Genomic DNA, 20523 nt, shown 5'->3' on the forward strand with positions numbered 1-20523 from the left:
TGTTATTTTCTTTATTTCTTCTTTTATTATTTTCTTTCTTTCTCTATTTATTATTTTATTATTTATTTACTTTACATGTATATTTAGGCAGTGTTCCCATTTCCTTGGACGATTTTGCCCTCTCCACGGAACTCGGAATACACACGTCTATTTAAGACTAGGACATAGCTCTCATTACCACAAGTTGTTGTTAGTATTCTCAGTCATCACATCTCTCTCTCTCTCTCTCTCTCTCTCTCTCTCTCTCTCTCTCTCTCTCTCTCTCTCTCTCTCTCTCTCTCTCTCTCTCTCTCTCTCTCTCTAAATGACAGGTTTGACGCCGGAAAATCAAGCAGTCCCGACGGCAACGGCAACAAAACATGTACCGGAGTTAGGTCCACCAGCAAAACCAAAGAGGAACAAGTATGCATTCGCGTGTGCAATCTTAGCTTCCATGACTTCCATCCTCCTTGGTTATGGTTAGCTTTCTCGTTAACCTCCTTTTCCGGTCAACGTAAACAAATAAAATCCACCGCTGATTCGTAATTATACAAACACACACATTCATTAGTGTTCATTTATATATTTTTTTAATTAATTTGCAGATATAGGAGTGATGAGTGGAGCATTGATTTATATCAAGAGAGATTTCAGGATCACTGATCTTCAAGTCGGTATTCTCGCCGGAATACTCAACATTTTTTCACTCATCGGTTCTTGTGCCGCCGGTAAAACCTCAGACTGGATTGGTCGGCGTAACACAATCGTGTTTGCCGGAGCTATATTCTTCGCCGGAGCAATCCTGATGGGTCTCGCCCCTAACTACGCTTTCCTCATGTTCGGGAGGTTTGTTGCCGGAATAGGAGTCGGTTATGCACTCATGATTGCACCTGTCTATACCGCCGAAGTCGCTCCGGCATCTTCTCGTGGCTTTCTCACCTCCTTCCCTGAGGTATTTATATGCTAATTAACGCTTAACCAACTTAATTAGATCAGTGTAGATTAATTTATCTCAGTATTTTTATAGATAACTATAAAATGATCTTATTGTATACTCGATGTTTGCAAAATGACATAGTAGGCCATGATCCATTGAAAAAAGACACACAGCTTATTGAAATTTGTGTATGTTTACGTTATTTTAGCACATGATATTTATGTATTCTTGCAGTAGAGGACAAAAATGAGAAATATATGGCTGCAACTGGTTATTTTTAAAAGGAATATATCATGAATAAAAGGAATAAATATTTGTTGACTAGAAAAAATGGAATAGTGAATGAAGTAGAATACAATTTTTTTTACAAAAGATTTATTGTATTTTAATAGATTAGATGAAATATTGAATTCCATTCATTCATCAAAATTTATAATATGGAACAAAGGAAATATATTCTTTTCCAACAGATTTATATTTTTGTTTTATTTTTATTTTTAAATTAGATATATTTTTAAATAATATTCATTAAATGATAGATATTTTATGGATACTATTGAATGTTGCATTCCAAACAAATCTGTACCACAAAATAGCATTTCAGTAGCAACCTATGTTTTTTTTTCTACTCTGTTAGTTTTTTTCATTTTTGTAAGAAAATATAAGTATATGATTATATTAAGAAATCGCTGACTTCAAAAATAAATTGTTGACTTTTCATTCATCATCTTTATAACGATGCATGGTGATGACGTCGTGTACAGGTGTTCATCAACGCGGGAATAATGCTCGGCTACGTATCGAACCTCGCCTTCTCTAATTTTCCTCTGAAGCTTGGATGGAGATTCATGCTCGGCGTCGGAGCCGTTCCTTCCGTCTTACTCGCGATCGGTGTTCTCGCCATGCCTGAATCTCCACGGTGGCTCGTTATCCAAGGCCGTCTAGGAGAAGCCAAACGCGTCCTGGACAAGACCTCTGATTCTCTCTCTGAAGCCGCTCTTCGCCTCCAAGAGATCAAAGAAGCCGCCGGAATCCCCGCCGATTGCCATGACGACGTCGTTCAGGTACACACAACAGTCTCTAACAAACTCTCGATCGCCCCAAATTTTGTCTCTGATTAAACAAGTAGTAGTCTAATGATACTAGTAGTGACTTATTAGATAGCAAAATGTGTAGTCTGAGGACCAAGTTATTATGCATAGTTATAGTTTGATAATGAAGTAAAGCCAAAGTTTATAATAAGGATTAACTGACTTAGATAAGTTATATTTTTAACTGAGATGAGTTTCTTGTGTATATATATCAGATTTTCGATGCAATTGTTAAGAAACAACACAGTAAAATACAACTCAATACTATTACTATTCTCTAATTATACACTAACTCGACACATTAGATGAGACTAGTTGGACTTCGGTCTTAGGGGTAACTTGAATGCTTTTTTATATAAGTGGAAACATGTGGAATTAGTTATTCATGACTGTTCCAAAAAAAGTTATGAGTTAATTGGAAAAAAACAAAAAAAATTGATTCCACACATTTATGTGGAATAGTGGAAAAAGTATGAATCAGATTAAAAATCATTCATGGTAAAAAATAATAATAACGAAAAATGGAAAGAACGAATGAAATGAGATAATTTAAACATAATTAGAAACACAAATATATATATTATTCCTTTAATTTCTGAAATTATCACTATTCCATCCCATTTTATTCCATACATTCATAGATTGAGTCACCAGTTACAACCTTAGCTTTTGTCTTGGTTTCTCAATTTTTATTACATAATTATCGTCAATCCACTTAGCAATAACTGATTTGGTGTAAACTCATGATAAACAAAATTTAACAATTTTGCTAACATTTACAGGTTTCGAGGAAGACCAGCCACGGCAGCGGAGTATGGAAAGAGCTTCTAATCCGTCCGACTCCAGCCGTACGCCGCGTCATGATCGCCGCGATGGGAATCCATTTCTTCCAGCAAGCCAGCGGGATCGACGCGGTGGTTCTCTTCTCCCCACGAATCTTCAAAACGGCCGGACTCAAAACAGATCACCAGCAGCTTCTAGCGACCGTAGCAGTAGGAATCGTCAAAACATCATTCATACTAGTCGCCACTTTCCTCATCGACCGAGTCGGAAGACGTCCACTGCTTCTCACCAGCGTAGGTGGCATGGTACTGTCTCTCGCGGCGTTAGGCACGTCTCTAACGGTTATAGACCATACGGAGAAGAAAGTGATGTGGGCTTTGGTGCTAAGCATCGCGACGGTGATGACTTACGTGGCTACGTTCTCGATAGGAGCTGGACCTATCACGTGGGTTTACACCTCGGAGATATTCCCGTTGAGGTTGAGGTCGCAGGGGTCGAGTATGGGTGTGGTGGTGAACAGAGTGACGAGTGGTGTGATCTCCATGACGTTTCTTTTGATGTCCAAAGCCATGACGACGGGAGGAGCGTTTTATTTGTTCGGAGGGATTGCGACGGTGGCTTGGGTGTTCTTTTACACTTTCTTGCCGGAGACGCAAGGGAGGTCGCTTGAGGATATGGATGAGCTTTTTAGTGGATTCAGGTGGAGAGACTCCAAGAGTAAACCTAAGGACAACAAGAACTCGAGTTCGAATCCCCAGGTTGAGATTGGACCAAACAAACAATGAGCATAATAATGTAATGATCCAAAGATGCATAAAAACTTATTAAACAAGTGAAATCGTTTTGAAACTCAAAAGGACAGATTTACAGCATGTAATAAAATATTTTTAGAGATAACTGGTGAAAAAAAAAAGAGAAACAAGTGACCTTTGTTCAAGCAAACAAGGTAGCTCCCACAAATGTGAAAGCTTGACCACTGTGGAATGAAACACAACAACAGTTTGGACCTATCCTCATTTATTTCCTAAGGGTGATAGATATCAAGAAAAGCTATTAAGAACCAAAGGATAAAATTCTAGTGACTCAAGTCTCATTCAAGTAATTTACATTACATACATCCTCGTGATTTCTTCCAAACAAATGTAAGATAATATTATCTGACACTAGCATATAACTAATTCAATATAAGGTAGCATGACTCACCGACAATGTAAGCTTAATCATCAACATTAATATACATTTAGAATGTCTAAAAAAATAAAATTAAAGCTATTAGCCCTTTCCATAGTCCCAACCCAAGAAGCTACGAATGCGTTTCTGGAAAGGCAAAAGAAATGTAATACCTTTTGCAGCTGGATACGGTTGCTGAGCAAAGAGTAGTAGCAGTTGAAGATGACTCATAAACTGAAACAAAAGTTTTCACAAGAATAAGCACATGATTTTAACAATGTTAAGCAGCATAGATATATAAAATTATACAATTGAAAATAGTATCTTCTAGTTTCTCTATTCGATAAATAACATTGGTGAATTCAGTCTCATCCATCATATAAACCAGAGGATAATCCTCGTCAAAGACTCAAACCCCTCGAGAGGATGTGCGATTTGACCACAATGGCGAGGACTATAAGGTTCGTTTCCAACACAAGGAAGCAGATTAGGATCATCGACATAACCAACTCTCTCTGCACCAGTAGAAAACACCCATAAGAAACTAAACAACTTATGATAATCAACGTAGAGTGTTCTGCATGTACTTGCTTTCTTTCTTCAACAACAAACTCATGAATCAAACACCAAAATGAACTGATATACAGTAATCTGTTAGCTTCAGTATGTTTGCACTGTTAACTTGAAGGGCAAGCCAGGACTGGTTTGGGCCGATAAAATTTGAAAATAATACATTATGGGCCAAAATTAATCATTAAATGAAAATACCCAAATATCTACTGAAAACCATGCGTATAATAATAGACATGCATGTTACATATATTTGATTTCAGATAATTTAAACTCGGCTTTTCGTTTATAAGATTTAATTGAAGTGGTGGAAGCACCGTTGCCTAGTGGTCCAGGTTTAAAGGCTTCTACACCCAAGTCTGGGGTTCGAATTCCAGGCGACGCAATTTCTATACTAGGAGGTCTGGGTTTCAATTCCTGGAGAAGGCGAATTATGCAGAATATTGGAGACAAGTCTTACAAGGGATCTTTAGCATGGCGTAAGGAATACTGTCAGGAATGGATTTCATAGGGCGGCTCATGAATTCTTATAAAGCATATAGAATGGTCAGCTGTAATATCATGTATGTAATGTTTTTCGTTGTTTCTAATAGCATAATAAACTCGACAAAAAAAGATTTAATTGAACTTTATTGCAACAATTTATTTTAGATGAAAATGTACTTGATTGTTTATGACTTTGGAAACTTCGACTGTTTTTAAAAGTAATCTATTAAAAATTTGACTGTTGAATAATAACTGTGGGCTTAGAAATATTAAAAATCAGAAATTATGGATTTGAGACAAAACAACTTACGAGTTTCTATGGAGATTCCCCTTGGTCTAATTCCACGCCTTATGACGAAAGGAGAGTAAGTGTAAAATAAAATATTATGGCTTGAAAAACTATAGAGTTAAGTTAAAGCTTCTAAAGCAAATGTTCTTTTAGTTGTCATGTAATTTCTAACATTTTTTGTAAATATTGTTTTATAATATTTTGATGTTTTTGTTAAGTTGAATACTATTATTCCTTTGAATTTGATTGTTGAGTACTAATATCAGTATTTTTTTTGAATTTCACTATAATGTGAAATTCTTTGATTTTGATATTATAATATGTAACCAAATAGAATGTAAAATATAGCCCACATTTATTTAGGATTTGTATTATACCGGTTATATAAGTGTTTTCCCAGTTATTCGCATCTATATTAGATAACAAAATAAAAATTAGATGATATTATAAATGAATTATAAAAATACTATTGTTAAATCAATGAGTTAAATAAAGATCACTATAAAGATAGTTAGCCAATACAAAAAGGACAATCATTATGATTACTAGCAAAATAATGTTAAAATAATAGTGTCCATAACAAGAACAGTCGCCATAGAAAATAAGGGTTGATAGGTCCATCATTTGAGCTGTTGATATGATGAGTTTTAGCTCAATTCTTCACCTATAAAAGATATAACACACAGAGATAAATAGATATGTATTGAATCCAAATTCTTTTGGAACACACACACACAATCTGTTGTTTAACATACTAGCAAAACCAAGTTAAAATGATAGACAAACCTTTATGTACAATTAGTGTCCATAACGAGCAATATCAAATACAACTGGAAGTAGATATTCATTATATTGAAATGTTGGTGTATGAGTTAGGTACTAACCTTAAATCTACATCACCAAGTGATTAGTGTGTTTGTACTATGCCTTTATCGAGTTTTTTGTATTTTTATGTCTTTACCGATTTTTTTACTTTTATCACACTTTTTGAATTCAATTTTTTTAAGTATTAGTTTAGTCTATCATATGATCAAATCCATATAACTTTTTCCCTTTTTCAATTCTTAACGATGCATGTTTGCTTCATTCATGAAAATGCATGTTCTTTGTTTCCATTAAACTTAGATTATATAATTTTTTTGTCAGATATGTTACCCATAGGTTTTTGCAAACAATTTACATATTGTTTTACTCTAAGATAATCCTAATTCAGCTTTGTGTTCTTATATGATTGATGATAATTCTAAATCCATTGCATTATACAATTCGTTCAGTTATTTTCTATACTTTCTTATCGGAGATGAGTTTTTGATTGGTTTTAGGTGGAGAGACTCCAAACCTAAGAACAAAAACAACTCAAATTTCAATCCGAAAGTCGAGATTGGACCAAAAATACTTTGAGCATTCTTTAATTTTTTATTATAAAAATTGTAAAAACTAATCAGATATGTGATTTGAAAGGATAACAAGCATGGGAAATTAATAGAGTTGGCATTTTATATAGACTTTATTTTCCAAATGAAACATACTTGAAAGATTCTTTAATGTTTCAAAAAACTATAAGAGCATATATTTTAAGAACTTTAAAATTATTAAAACAATGTAGCTTAGCCATCATATATTTTAGAATTATAATGTTTGTTTATCATTTTTCGTTTAATTGGAGGCATGCAAAATAGCTGTTTATAATTAAATATCCAAAGATGCATAATAACGTTTTTCAAACCATAATATACTTATTAAACAAGTTAAATCGCTTTGAAGGGTTCTTTTACCCACAAAGAGAAAGAACAATGTACAGCCATTTAATATGATATCTTTAGAGAGATAACTGGTGAAGAAAAGATGTAATGGGAGGAGAGACAAACTTCCCATTGTTGAACTCAAAAGCATTCTTCTGGGAGAGAATCAAATCCCTTAGCATTCACACCCTGTAGACCTCTGTTGATTGCTTGTCCCGACATCGATTGTGTCTGGCAGGTACCTAGAGAGAAAAAAGAAAAGACCAAAACGTTGAGACCACCAAACTGAGGACATAAAAAAAAGATGTATGGAGTCAGGAACTGTTTTGAAAAAACTTACAGCTCTTCCTCTTCTCCGCTCTTTAATGCGTTATTGGCGATGCACTGGAAAGCTTCCTCTACATTGGTGCCTTCCTTAGCAGAGGTCTCAAAGTAAGGGATGTTTCCCTTTGAAGCACACCAAGCTTTAGCCTTTTTCTCTGAAACCTGTATGATCAAAGATTTAATGTTACAATTCTCAGAGACAATAGTGAACAATGGAAAAATTAAGTAAAGCACAACATCATATACCACTCTGCTGTTTCCACCATCCACGTCGACCTTGTTTCCAATAAGAACAAACGGAAAGTTCTCTGGATCCGATGGACTCGCCTGTAAGGGGGGGACAATTACACTTTGTGTTACTGCTTTTTTTACCTATTCTGTTCACAAGGGGGTGAGAGAACAAGCTACTTACCTGGATGAGAAACTCTTCTCTCCAGTTGTTGAGATTTTCAAATGACTTCATGGAGTTGACATCATATACAAGAACACAGCAATCGGCACCACGGTAGAACGCTACACCAAGGCTCTGAAACCTTTCTTGTCCAGCTGTATCCCAGATCTGTAATTACACACAACAGAAACAAGTGAGCTAATTTGTTCAAGCAAAGAGGGTAGCTTAAAGGTTAACCGCTTTATTGTGAGACACAATACTTAGGACACTTTGGAGCTATCTTTATTTATTTCCTAAGAGTGATAATTATCAAGAAAAGCTATTAAGAACCAAAGGAAATATTCTAGTGAAGTAAGTCTCATTCAAGTAATTAACATCACAGATTTCTTCCAAACATAATGTAAATTATTGCGTTACACAACCATAAAACTAAGTCAATATAAGTAGCAAGCATGGTTCACAAACAAGATAAGCTCCTACAATAAAACTCTCAATTGAATACAGGCACCGTTGTGTTAAACCACATACCAACTTACTTCAAAACAAAATTAAAGTAATTCAGTCACCTGCAAAGTGAAAAGTCGGTCTTCAAACTGAACTTCCTTAGTCAAGAAGTCAGCTCCGATGGTGGCCTTGTACTGGTTGCTAAACTTTTTATTAACATATCTGAAGTAATCGTGTTAAACCCAAAACAAAAAGCGCATATACTCATTTAAAGAGGACCAAACAATTTTTTTTTTTTGCCAAATCAAAACAAAACTACTAGAGCATACTTGTTAAATCATTCAAACAAAAGAAGTAGGATACTGATTCATCAAAGAGGTCTTCCCCACCCTGCACAAATAAGAGAATTCCAAAATTAGTCTCGCTCACTCTAATAAATGTATATAACATGTTGATGTTAAACACAAGTCTCAGTATTTCATAGCTTTCTCCCACATCAAATGCAGGCAAGAACATTCAAAAAAGCAAAACCTCGAATCACAAGTTTGCAGTAAACTCAACTTTTACTTTAAAACACACACACACACACTCTATAGAGAATAGACACTCGCAGTAAACTCAAGTTTTTTTACCAGCGTCAACATTGAAGACTAGATGAACTCGAAAAGTTTCAAACTTTTAGCAAAGAAACTCACAAAACTTAGTGATTTTGATCAACAACACACATACCTAAGGCTAAATGAGTAATTAATTGATGAATCAAACAAACAGAACAAACAATTGCTCATTATAAAACCCTAAATCACCGGTACGATCGCATACATATCAAAAAAAAAAGGGAGTGTCTTTGGAGAAACCTAACCCGCTATCACCGAGGATGATGACTTTGAGGAGGGTACGTCTGCGTGAAGGCATCGAAACAGTAAACGGATCTGAAATAGATTCTACGATCTCGGACTGGTATATTCTGAGGAAGAAGAAGGTGTTCTTCTTTCTCTCTGTGCCCAGAAGAGTCTAAAAGCTGTTCCTGTCCTGATCTGTCTCGTAGGCGACTACTGTTTTGTCTTTATATCATAGGAGAATCGTTATGTTACATGACTAGTTGTTATATATGATACAATCTTATGTATTAAACAGCTCTCGTAGCTCAGTTGGTTAGAGCACCCGTTTAGTAAGCGGGAGGTCTTGAGTTCAACTCTCAACGAAAGCATTATTTTTTTCCTTTTTTTTCACCAGCAATTATTGTCTATTTCTCTATCTTCATTTCTTTGGATACACCAATCAATTTGTTTTCCTTTTCAATAAACACCAACTAGTTCTTGCCTGTAATTTTTTTTTTACAAATTTAGCTGAAGGTAACATAATTTGCATGGCTGTATTAATTCCCAAATATAGACCCTACAAAAATAAGACATTTGAAAATTATTAAGCGCTCTTAAAAATAGGTTTTGGAAACACAACAAAGAGCTTTTGTGTGTTCTCTTTGTTCCATCTCTCTCTCTCTTTAAGAAAATAAAATCTTAGGGAGAGAGCTTCCGAATAAAAAAAAAATAAAACACAAAGAAACATCCAAAAGTTATTATGGCGGAGGGGCAATCCCCGCAGAACTCACCTCCGTCATCCACACCTCCATCTCCTCCCTCCTCCGAACAGCAATCTCCTCCGTCTCCTGACTCATCCTCCTCCTCTCCTCCTTCCTCTTCACCACCAGCTACTCCTCCGCCCGATAACGCTTCCTCTCCTCCACCGCCGGACAATGCTTCCTCTCCTCCACCACCTTCTTCAGACTCACAATCTCCACCATCTCCCCCACAAGGCAACAATGGTGGAAACAATGACAACAACAACAACAACAATGGTGGAAACAATGACAACAACAATAACAATGGTGGAGGAAGCAACAATGGTAATAATAACAACAATAATGGCAACAACAACAACAACAATGGGAATAACAACAACAACAATGATGGCAACAATGGGAATAATAACAACAATGGTGGAGGAAGCAACAATAATAATTCGCCTTCGCCTCCTTCTAGAAACAACAATAACTCTCCTTCCCCACCAAGATCGCTAGCTCCGCCTAGATCAAGCAGTGGTGGTGGCTCAAACTCGTCACGTAACGATGGTGTTAACACGGGTGCTATCATAGGTATTGCGGCTGCTGCTGGATTGCTGCTTCTTGTTATGATCTTGTTCTGCGTCTGTTGCTGTCGCAAGAAGAAAAAGAAGCATCAAATGCCGTACTACGCAAGCAATGGCTACGCCACAGGCAAAGGTAAACACATTAATTAATAGTCAACACCAAGTCACAAACCTAATCCCTCCTAAACTAACCTAAAAATTTATGTTTTTGGAACCTTTCTTGCGCACCAAGATAACTCAATAAATAACCTAACTTAATTAAATCTTCTTACTTTCAAACCACATTTCAAAGTTTTGTGGTTTACTTTATTTTCTTGTTACCCAAGAAAGAAGGTCAAAACAAAGTCACCAACCTTAGCGTCCAACAATAATCTAGTTTCTCTTTTGGAACCTTTTTTGTGCACCTAGATAACTCGATAACAACCTAGTTAAAAAAAAATCTTCTAACCTTCAAACCACATTTCAAATTTTTCATAATATTTTGACGATTATATATTATGGAAAAGCCAATTACATTTTGGTTTCTTGTACCCCAAGAAACGAGGTTAAACAAAGTCTCTGTTTTGTTGTTAATCACAGGTGGGGGTGATCAGTACCAACAACAGTATAGCCAAAATGGTCATGTAATGAATATGTCTGGTCAATATTCTGGATCAAACAACGGTAACCACAACTGGATGAACTCACCACCTCCACCACCACCTGGAAACTGGCAACAATCTCAACCACCCGTCTCAGGCGGTTTCAACAGCAGCGAGATCTACTCAGGTCCACACGGTCCGGCTCTACCACCACCTCACCCTTCAGTAGCTCTAGGTTTCAACCAGAGCACATTCACCTACGACGAGCTAGCTGCAGCAACTCAAGGCTTCTCTAAAGATAGGCTGTTAGGGCAAGGTGGGTTCGGGTATGTTTTCAAGGGAATACTTCCTAACGGGAAAGAGATCGCTGTGAAGAGTCTTAAAGCAGGAAGTGGACAAGGAGAGCGAGAGTTTCAGGCTGAGGTCGAGATCATCAGTCGAGTTCACCATCGGTTTCTTGTGTCTCTTGTTGGGTATTGTATTGCAGGAGAACAGAGGATGTTGGTTTATGAGTTCTTACCTAATGACACACTTGAGAATCATCTCCATGGTAAAAGTGGTACCATGCTTGATTGGCCTACAAGGCTCAAGATTGCTTTGGGATCAGCTAAAGGACTTGCTTACTTGCATGAAGATTGTGAGTCAAAACAAATCTTTCTTTTGATCCTATAGAGGTTTGTTTAACTAGAGATGTGATCAAACTTTATGTTCTTGAATTTTTGTGCTTAGGTCATCCAAGAATTATTCATAGAGACATCAAAGCTTCAAACATTCTTCTTGATGAAACCTTTGAAGCCAAGGTATGCATCATCATGCTTTCAGATTCTCTTTGTTATTTGTTTCTTTATTTATGACTGGACTTGGATCGAATCTTCAGGTTGCAGACTTCGGTTTAGCAAAGCTATCTCAGGACAACGTTACACATGTGTCCACTCGTATCATGGGAACTTTCGGGTAATAAAGAACGTTTAAGAACATGTTCTTGATTTCTAATCTCAACCCAAATATGTTTCTCTAATCAAGAATCTCCTATCAAATAATAAATAGGTACTTGGCTCCAGAGTATGCATCAAGCGGTAAACTGACAGACAGGTCAGATGTTTTCTCCTTTGGAGTGATGCTTCTTGAGCTCATAACCGGACGTCGACCTGTTGATCTCACTGGTGAAATGGAAGACAGCTTGGCTGATTGGGTTAGTAACATATATATATAATCATCACAAACTGTTTCCTAACAATCTTTGTGACTTAACGATCTATATACAAACTCTGTTTACTTTGTTACACAGGCAAGACCCTTGTGCTTAAACGCAGCTCAAGACGGAGATTACAGTGAACTAGTTGATCCACGTCTCGAGGGCCAATACGAGCCTTATGAGATGGCAAGAATGGTGGCTTGTGCTGTTGCAGCCATCAGACACTCAGCTAGACGCAGGCCTAAGATGAGCCAAGTAAGTCTTAGGACACAAACATAATCACTAATGGATACGATCCAAACCACATGTTCTGAGTCACTCTATGATTCTTAATAGATTGTTCGAGCTCTAGAGGGAGATGCATCGCTAGATGATCTAAACGAAGGAGCCAAGCCTGGACAGAGTGCACTCTTCGGAAGGGGTTCAAGCTCAGACTATGACTCGGGGAGTTACAGTGCGGATATGAAGAAGTTCAGGAAAGTGGCGTTGGATAGCCAGGAGTATGGGAACACGAGCGAGTATGGGAACACGAGCGAGTATGGGCTTCACCCATCTTCCTCGAGCAGCGAGGAGACTCATAGAGGAGGAGGAGGAGGAGGAGCTAACAACAACAAAACACCTCCTGGCCGAGAGTTTTGATTTAGCTGTTAGATTCAAACAAATCAACCTTGCTGTGCTTTTGTGTTTTGTTTCCTTCTGAAATCTTTATAAATCTTTTATTTTTCTGGTCAGATTATTGACCGTTGATGTATTTGTGTTTGTGTCTGTGAAAACATATTCAAACATTTGATTGATTATTTATAATTCTAAATGTCTCTGCTAATATTGAATTGTTATTTCTATGTCTCTATCAACAGCAGATTCTACAAGTGAGACATCAGATTTATTGTTTCTACAGGATCTGCTTATGTTCTTCCTAAGCCGAAAAATTGGGTTCGACAATACCACCCCCAGACTGGATCAAATCTAGAAAAGCTTCGGACATTTCGTGATCCCTTTTGAGTTCTACATCAGCTTCTAATGATCCTCCTAAGCTCAAGACTAATGAATCACAAAAAACAGAAGGGTAATGAGAAACAACTGAAAGTGCCACTCTAGGGATCTCAGAAACAGAGGATGACGACGGAGAAGAGATCATGAAAGTGTAGAAAAGGATCAAAAACACGTAATAGACAGCCCAATTTCTGCTGAACACTCAGTAGTTCGGTAGGGTCTCTGAACTTATGTCAGAAGCAGAAGCTGTCTTAAACCAAGACAGATTATGGTTCTGACAAGGAAGAAGAAATCCGATTCATTAAGTGATTGCGATCAAGAAGAAATGATTCTGTGACCGCAAATAAATTAAAACACAGAATACAAAAAGTAGAGCTAACATAAGCGAACAAGAGTTTGTTTCTCACTCACACTTCTCCCTCCTTATATCCCACACTTTGTTCCAAAAGGCAACTTCTTAGCTTGAGCACAAAGATTTATCAGCCTCTCCTACTTATCAAGACAGCATAGTAGAAAAATCCCTTGCAAGCACTAACTAAGCAAGGATTTTGTAATTTGCCATTGAAATAACAGTTCCTGCATATCTATCTAAACTCCATCCACAAGGGTACTAATACTATTATTCTCAAGACTAAAGCTAAAAATATTCAATCACCCACCTAAAAGTGTGTTTCTATCTATGGATATTGAGCATAGCTTTAGCCTCCTTCTCCTGCTCAACCAAATCCTCACTAGCATACTCTCTCAACAACTCCATCTTCTTCTTCCGCAACACCATCTTCTCAGTCTCCTTCTCATCAGGCAAAGGAACATGCACCACAAACTCCCTCTCCTTCTCCTTCTCCTCCTTCCTCTCTTCCTCAACCACATCCTCCTCCTCCTCAAACAAAACCTCCTTAACCGCTCCAACGCTAACAACCTCTTCCGCTAGTATTCGGTACATCAACGATGTTCCCCTCAAGATCCGTCATCTTCGCGCCGTGCCTATTGTAATTAGGACCTCCCAGCTCAACGATCCGTCTCTCCCAGTGCCATCTCTCTCTCTCTCAGAATCTTGTTGATCTCGTCGTTGAGGTCGCGGAGCCTGTGCTCGCCTAATCCTTCGTTCTGAATCTCCGCGACTTTGCGGCTGATCTCCCGCGTGATCTGGTGCCTCCATTTGTCCGCGTCGGCGAGGTCGCGGCACTCGGAGGCGAGGTAGGGGCGGCGCTGTAACGGCTTCTTCTTCTTCTCGGATTCTTTCATGGTGACGAATCTGTTGAGCATCGACTGCGCTTTCTCCTCGTTACGAGCCATCTTTACGATTACGGATTTATGGTCTTCAGAAAGAACGAAGCAGTGAACAAGAGATTGACTCTTCTCTGAGTTTTTGGTTTTCTCTTAAACCCTAATTTGCACGAGTGTGAGTGTGAGTGTGAGTGTGAGTGTGAGGGAGGAGAGACGATGAAGGGGAAAGATTTGATTAAATTTGAAAGCTGTAATATTTTTCTCAATCCTACGGCTCAGTTTTAAAGCCCATGTATACTACTTATAAGGCCCGTTTAGTGAAATAAACATGGACCCAAGGTGGACTTGGTTTGAGCATTGGTTAATTCTTCAACGACTTGACTTTTGATAACCAACGCATAAAGGCTTAATTCGTAACTACGTAACAAGATCAATTTGAAATTCATGCAACTTTGTTATAGTGTCGCCCATCATGTAAAAAATATGTTATTATAAGAAAGAAATATGTATGTGATGTCATGAAAAACTTATAAAACTTTCTTAAAGTTGGTCCCATAGTAAAAAATGTTTAAAAGAAAGTGGAATAAAAATCAACTCACTTCAGCTTAAAAAGGCTCGAATGAAATAGTATTTGATAAGAACTTGGAAACCCGAAGAGAAGGTCAAGGTGATTGGGTTGAAAGGAAAGAACAAGAAGAACAAAAGACCTCTTTTTCAAAAAAAAGAACAAAAGAACAAAAGACCTTCATTTGTATTTTTCTCTGATAACAATATTTGTTCAATTTCTCTGTTGTATTTTTATAGCTGATCCCCCTTTTGGGGTTATTGGAATAAAATTCTTTAAAAAACAAGAATGTGAATTCGATTATCAAGTACATATAGGATTGTTTGCGGTAAGTGTGATCTGCAAATATTATTTTTACAAGTTTTAGTGACTACTGGTAAAACTTTATAACAGTAGAATTGTTGTGATTAGTGTGAACATATAAAATGGTGCATAGAAATCTGACTTTCGCTTAGTGAGATGTTCATGTCACATAGATTCTTTTTTTTATACGCAAGGGGAATCAGATAAGGCCTCTAAACCCTTCAGAACCTCGATTCCAAGATGAAGCTGAACTATTAAAGGTTGCATTGTAGTAAAACTTGATGCCAAAATCAATAGAATCGTATCTCATACAATACATATATTAACAATACAAAGAGTATCAAAGGTTCTTCTTCCCAGTGTTGAAAGAAATTATAGAAAAATAAAAACATCACTCGAGTAACAAAACCAATGGAGTATTAACGCAAAAACGAAAGCTGTTTCTTTCAAACGCAGACGTAAAGTAAAAACCCATAAGAGTTTTGTTACACAAAAGTGCACAGAAACAAAAGAAAAGAAAATGAAACAAACAAATGGAAAAGCAAATAGGATAGGAAAAAAAAAAGAAACTTTGATCCCATTCGATAAAACCCACAGCTTTCAGCCTTTACTTGAGAGAGAGAGAGCTTAGAAGCATTTTCTGTGTACAATTCCTGGACCTGCCTCATCATACTCAGCCTTGGAGATCCACATCTGTTCAAGAACCAACATATAAAAACAATCAGCTCCTTTATTTATATTTATAAATAAAATCATGTCAATATTTACCTGCTGGAATGTGCTGAGGGAAGCAAGAATGGAACCACCGATCCAGACACTGTACTTCCTCTCGGGAGGTGCAACCACCTTAATCTTCATGCTGCTTGGTGCAAGTGCTGTGATCTCTTTGCTCATACGGTCTGCAATACCAGAGAACATAGTTGTTCCACCACTGAGCACGATGTTACCGTACAAGTCCTTCCTGATATCCACGTCACACTTCATGATCGAGTTATAGGTCGTCTCGTGGATTCCAGCAGCTTCCATTCCCACGAACGAAGGCTGGAACAAGACCTCCGGGCACCTGAATCTCTCGGCACCGATGGTGATCACTTGTCCGTCGGGTAACTCGTAGTTCTTCTCGATGGAGGAGCTGGTTTTGGAAGTCTCCATCTCCTGCTCGTAGTCCACAGCGACGAAGGAGAGCTTCTCCTTGATGTCTCTTACAATTTCCCGCTCTGCTGTGGTGGTGAACATGTAACCTCTCTCGGTAAGGATCTTCATGAGGTAATCAGTAAGGTCACGACCAGCAAGGTCAAGACGGAGGATGGCGTGTGGTAGAGAGAAACCCTCGTAGATTGGCACAGTGTGGGACACACCATCACCAGAATCCAACACAATACCTGTTCAAGGGAAAGAGAATCAGCTCAGTTTCAAAATAATAGTTCAAAGTAGCCATGTGGTTTTGGATACTTCAGTTTATTTGGATCGAGTTAATTTGGTTTGACAACAATTCCACAGAAATAAAATGAAAAATCAGTTTGGTTCGGTTTTCGGTTTATTCGATTTCCAATCGATTTTTTGTGTTTTGGTTTAGATTTCACTTTTATTTTTCTAAAAATCTCAAATTATTTTGGCTAATTCGTTTATTTCAGTTAAATTTGGTTAGTTCGGTTAATTTGGTTTGATTTTTTTGGTTAATTTCGGTTATTTTTGCTAATTTTTAAATTTTGTTTACTTTAAAAAAATCAAAAAACTAAACGATAACCGAATTATTTCAAAATCCAACCAAACGAAACCTAACTCGAACCAAAAACTAAAAATTCCGGTTCAAATCTGCAGAGCTAGTTCAAAAGAGAGGCTTAAGATGTACTAACCGGTAGTACGACCACTAGCGTACAAGGAGAGAACAGCTTGAATAGCGACATACATAGCCGGAGAGTTGAAAGTTTCGAACATGATCTGCGTCATCTTCTCTCTGTTAGCCTTCGGGTTAAGAGGAGCCTCGGTAAGAAGAACCGGGTGCTCTTCAGGAGCGATACGGAGCTCATTGTAGAAAGTGTGATGCCAGATCTTCTCCATATCATCCCAGTTGCTAACAACACCGTGCTCAATAGGGTACTTCAAGGTGAGGATACCTCTCTTGGACTGCGCTTCGTCACCAACGTAGGCATCCTTCTGGTTCATCCCAACCATGACACCGTGATGCCTCGGCCTACCAACAACACTAGGGAAAACAGCCCTGGGAGCATCGTCCCCGGCGAAACCGGCCTGGCAAAACAGAAATTATAAAAGCCCATCAAGAAAAGAGAGAACATTCCAAAACAGATCTGATGAAAGAGAGTCAAGAGAGACTAACCTTGACCATACCGGTACCATTGTCACAGACGATTGGTTGAATATCATCAGCCTCAGCCATTTTTTAATAAGCTGCACATATTAACAGTAACAGAGCATCCCTTAATCTGAGTTCAATATTTCAATCTAATCTTAAAGAGTTTTGAGATTTGAAGAGAACAGTGAATCTGAATATGGATCATCTGTCACTATTGAGATCAAGATCGATCATCAAGACTAGTCAAAAGCTAAAGAAGATAGGTCAACTGAAACTAGATCATGGATTCGAGTTCGACAGATTCAAGATCTAGATCCAAGAGATAAAAAAGTAGATCCAGAAAGTTACCTTGAACGAGAAAGATCGAAGAAGATGACGAGACCGAAGAAGAAATAAAGGAATCGAGATGATTCCGGCCTTCTCTCTCTCTTCTCGATACGGAGATGATAATGAAGCTGAGGATAACGAGAGACAATTCAAAGAGGGAGAAACAATGGTTGAATTTAAATAGGCGGGATTATTATCTGTAATACTTTTATTTTCGGCCTTTCAAACAAAAAATAATAATATATAATTATCGACAAGGACGAATCATTTCGACCACAAGAACAGATAACGTGACCTGGCTGTCAGACAGCCTTTTCCCTCGTGTTAACTGATTAATTACCCCTTTTTAAAATTTAATTTAATTATCTCAGTCGTTTTGATTAATTAAGATTCTTTTTTCTGTCATCCGTTGGATTAGTTAGGATTTATTTTGTTTTGCTGGGATGGGTGATCTGCTCGGCGTATAAAGACAGCTCCATTTTTATTTATTTTTTATTTTATTTTATTAGCAAGTGTTAACTTAACCGAGTCAATCCAGGCAACGATGGTCGTGGTTGCTTGTTCGATTAGATTTCACAAAATTCAACTTAATTAATTCATTTTCTATTGGGATCGAATCGTTCAATTTTATTTTTCTAAGTGGAATAGTAAGATCAGGCCGTGAAAGAAAGTGACTTTCATGATGTGTTAAAATATAATATTTCATCCCCTTCATTATTAATGTATTAAATAGTTCCTACTACATGTACATCCGAAGTCGTCAAAGCGATTGTAAAATTATTTATATATATTTGCTGACACACAAATAAGAGTTTCTGGGTATAACTGGTGACCAAGGAATGGAAAAGAATAGTACATTCTTTGCTATTTCTAATTGTTTTTACCATTTATGAGGAATAGTTTTTCCTTTTCATTCCTTGTTATTCTTTTTATTCTAGAGGAATATAGAACAAATTTGTTCCTTGCTATAATTGATGAGGAATAATATTCCTTTATGTTCCTATAAATTTATTCCTCTGCATTTTTTCCCTACTCATTCCTAGTATTCCTCTAATGGTCACCGGTTAGACCCTCTGAAATAGTTATTTATTGTTTACCATATGTGATTGCTTTAAGTAATGTCAAGTTGAGATACAAAATGCATGGAGTTTAGGCCTTTAGTGCCATATAGATATATCATATGTGCACTTAGATTTATGATAACCTAAATGATCTATCGATACATTTGAGATTAATAACTTCTTTCCGAGTTTCACAAGCTAACGTTACTGATGGAGTAATGGGTATCTTGATTCTTGACTCCTTGGCACGAAGCTAAGTATTAATAGTTTCTGTAAGCGAAATAGATTTAGCCTTTGCAATTCAAAGTACTTTAGGTTATTTGATTCAAATGCGTGTATTAAGTGGCCAGTTTCTTCTGGACCCTCATTCTTTAGTCTTTTCAGGGACCACATCTTAGTTAGATTACAAACTGAGTATATTTTCTTTTACAGACTGAGTATATACAACGTATGATAGTTAGATCATATCAATATATCATCTTAGGCATAAGCCGCATAACAAGTTGAAATGTTAGCAGTAATACTCATCTTCAAACCCTAAAATTTAACAAAACCGACTATGACCCACCCTCGTTAACTTTTTCGTTAAGAGGTGAAAACCTAAAAAGTCAACTTTATGTGATCCACGTGAATCGCACATGCTGAGTACAATCGAATGAGGCCAGTGAGAGAGGGAAAGTTGGAAAAAGATTGTGGGAAGGTTAAGCTGGCACGTACGAAAACGTTGTGTCCATCATTACGAAACTACTTGTTGTTTTCATTGCTGCTATTATGATTACATTTGATTCTCACTATTTATTATATGATGAGGCAGGCCATGTTCATGTTTTTATCATAATATAAAAAGTCACATATATATAGCAGGCCACATTCGTGTTCTTTTGTTCGAGAAAAGTCAAAAAAAAATTTTGCCACCGTTGGAGAAAAATCAATTATGGTTAGTTTTTCTCTGGATTTAGAATGTAATTAATGGGTTGTTTGATCCTGGAGATGTATATAGGTTTTTCGAACCCTCCCAACTTTGATAGTAGTGGCACACCACAATCATGTATCCACCCATAAAGTTGTATTGCTTTTTTTTTTTTGAAATATGGATTTAACTACCTCTAAATTTATGTGGTTTAAGGCTTTAAGCCTTACACTAGATCTTGACCCGCGTTTTGGAAGCGCGGGATATTTTACGATGAAAAATTTCATTAATAACTTAACAAATATTTTGGTAATTTTTAAAGAATGTATTTAAAATATTTTTGCATTTAAATCAGTGTTTTTAAATCCAGCCCGATTGTGATTATACCGGTTAATCCGAAGATCTGATAATTCAATTTAGATTTTTTTAAAAAATCATATTAAAAAAATCACAAAAATCCGAGACTAACCGATTGAACTGATGGATGACCGATATGTAATCTGATTTGATTTAAATTGTAATAGTTTCATAATTTGTAATCTTATAATCCAAATTTTAAAGTTCATTATTTTGCAATTTATGAATTATGACGTTTTTACAAAATTTTAAAGAGAAAATGATAGATATAAAATAACAAAGATTAATAACTAAGATTAATTACTAAAATATTAGTTATTTTATAAAAATATAGTG

At 36.9% G+C, this 20523-nt stretch overlaps 6 protein-coding genes and 1 non-coding gene across 7 annotated transcripts; 3 read left to right on the plus strand and 4 right to left on the minus strand.

Moving 5' to 3' along the window:
* The first annotated feature begins 225 nt into the window (after positions 1–225).
* On the plus strand, positions 226–3646 carry LOC130501649 (polyol transporter 5-like). The gene is made up of 4 exons (XM_056996488.1): positions 226–458; positions 585–931; positions 1681–1980; positions 2790–3646. The coding sequence occupies exons 1-4, from the start codon at positions 305–307 to the stop codon at positions 3573–3575; spliced, it is 1587 nt and encodes a 528-aa protein (XP_056852468.1). The 5' UTR covers positions 226–304; the 3' UTR covers positions 3576–3646.
* Positions 3647–7031: 3385 nt separating this feature from the next.
* On the minus strand, positions 7032–9253 carry LOC108806500 (ras-related protein RABG3f). Its single transcript, XM_018578643.2, has 7 exons — positions 9069–9253; positions 8570–8596; positions 8329–8428; positions 7784–7930; positions 7618–7698; positions 7388–7533; positions 7032–7289 (listed from the first exon to the last, which is right to left on the minus strand). The coding sequence occupies exons 1-7, from the start codon at positions 9119–9121 to the stop codon at positions 7223–7225; spliced, it is 621 nt and encodes a 206-aa protein (XP_018434145.2). The 5' UTR covers positions 9122–9253; the 3' UTR covers positions 7032–7222.
* Positions 9254–9342: 89 nt separating this feature from the next.
* Positions 9343–9416, plus strand: TRNAT-AGU (transfer RNA threonine (anticodon AGU)). The gene has a single exon. It is a non-coding gene; the product is annotated as a tRNA-Thr (tRNA).
* Positions 9417–9688: 272 nt separating this feature from the next.
* Positions 9689–12950, plus strand: LOC130501647 (putative proline-rich receptor-like protein kinase PERK6). Its single transcript, XM_056996487.1, has 7 exons — positions 9689–10487; positions 10934–11572; positions 11665–11735; positions 11813–11889; positions 11983–12127; positions 12224–12385; positions 12467–12950. The coding sequence occupies exons 1-7, from the start codon at positions 9788–9790 to the stop codon at positions 12767–12769; spliced, it is 2097 nt and encodes a 698-aa protein (XP_056852467.1). The 5' UTR covers positions 9689–9787; the 3' UTR covers positions 12770–12950.
* A 490-nt stretch (positions 12951–13440) lies between these two features.
* Positions 13441–14299, minus strand: LOC108809789 (uncharacterized). The gene has a single exon (XM_056996485.1). The coding sequence runs from the start codon at positions 14064–14066 to the stop codon at positions 13797–13799; it is 270 nt and encodes an 89-aa protein (XP_056852465.1). The 5' UTR covers positions 14067–14299; the 3' UTR covers positions 13441–13796.
* On the minus strand, positions 14132–14419 carry LOC130501651 (uncharacterized). Its single transcript, XM_056996490.1, has one exon. It carries the CDS (start codon positions 14417–14419, stop codon positions 14132–14134), a length of 288 nt encoding a protein of 95 aa, XP_056852470.1.
* Positions 14420–15508: 1089 nt separating this feature from the next.
* On the minus strand, positions 15509–18038 carry LOC130501650 (actin-2). Its single transcript, XM_056996489.1, has 5 exons — positions 17881–18038; positions 17557–17627; positions 17075–17468; positions 15987–16600; positions 15509–15911 (listed from the first exon to the last, which is right to left on the minus strand). Exons 2-5 carry the CDS (start codon positions 17614–17616, stop codon positions 15846–15848), a joined length of 1134 nt encoding a protein of 377 aa, XP_056852469.1. The 5' UTR covers positions 17617–17627; positions 17881–18038; the 3' UTR covers positions 15509–15845.
* Positions 18039–20523: the final 2485 nt, after the last annotated feature.

This window comes from Raphanus sativus, unplaced genomic scaffold (assembly GCF_000801105.2).
Source record: "Raphanus sativus cultivar WK10039 unplaced genomic scaffold, ASM80110v3 Scaffold0243, whole genome shotgun sequence".
NCBI classification, from domain to species: Eukaryota; Viridiplantae; Streptophyta; class Magnoliopsida; order Brassicales; family Brassicaceae; genus Raphanus; species Raphanus sativus.

Excerpts from the sequence above, each read along its gene's own strand:
- LOC130501649 (XM_056996488.1), top strand. The coding sequence starts at position 305 with ATGACAGGTTTGACGCCGGAAAATCAAGCAGTCCCGACGGCAACGGCA. Across the intron at positions 459-584 it reads TTCCATCCTCCTTGGTTATG|ATATAGGAGTGATGAGTGGA; the intron begins GTTAGCTTTCTC and ends ATTAATTTGCAG. Across the intron at positions 932-1,680 it reads TTCTCACCTCCTTCCCTGAG|GTGTTCATCAACGCGGGAAT; the intron begins GTATTTATATGC and ends CGTCGTGTACAG.
- LOC108806500 (XM_018578643.2), bottom strand. The coding sequence starts at position 9,121 with ATGCCTTCACGCAGACGTACCCTCCTCAAAGTCATCATCCTCGGTGAT. Across the intron at positions 7,534-7,617 it reads ATGGTGGAAACAGCAGAGTG|GTTTCAGAGAAAAAGGCTAA; the intron begins GTATATGATGTT and ends TTGATCATACAG. Across the intron at positions 7,290-7,387 it reads AGCGGAGAAGAGGAAGAGCT|GTACCTGCCAGACACAATCG; the intron begins GTAAGTTTTTTC and ends TTTTCTCTCTAG.
- LOC130501647 (XM_056996487.1), top strand. The coding sequence starts at position 9,788 with ATGGCGGAGGGGCAATCCCCGCAGAACTCACCTCCGTCATCCACACCT. Across the intron at positions 10,488-10,933 it reads TGGCTACGCCACAGGCAAAG|GTGGGGGTGATCAGTACCAA; the intron begins GTAAACACATTA and ends TGTTAATCACAG. Across the intron at positions 11,736-11,812 it reads ATGAAACCTTTGAAGCCAAG|GTTGCAGACTTCGGTTTAGC; the intron begins GTATGCATCATC and ends TCGAATCTTCAG.
- LOC108809789 (XM_056996485.1), bottom strand. The coding sequence starts at position 14,066 with ATGTACCGAATACTAGCGGAAGAGGTTGTTAGCGTTGGAGCGGTTAAG.
- LOC130501651 (XM_056996490.1), bottom strand. The coding sequence starts at position 14,419 with ATGGCTCGTAACGAGGAGAAAGCGCAGTCGATGCTCAACAGATTCGTC.
- LOC130501650 (XM_056996489.1), bottom strand. The coding sequence starts at position 17,616 with ATGGCTGAGGCTGATGATATTCAACCAATCGTCTGTGACAATGGTACC. Across the intron at positions 17,469-17,556 it reads ATGGTACCGGTATGGTCAAG|GCCGGTTTCGCCGGGGACGA; the intron begins GTTAGTCTCTCT and ends CTGTTTTGCCAG. Across the intron at positions 16,601-17,074 it reads CGCTAGTGGTCGTACTACCG|GTATTGTGTTGGATTCTGGT; the intron begins GTTAGTACATCT and ends TCCCTTGAACAG.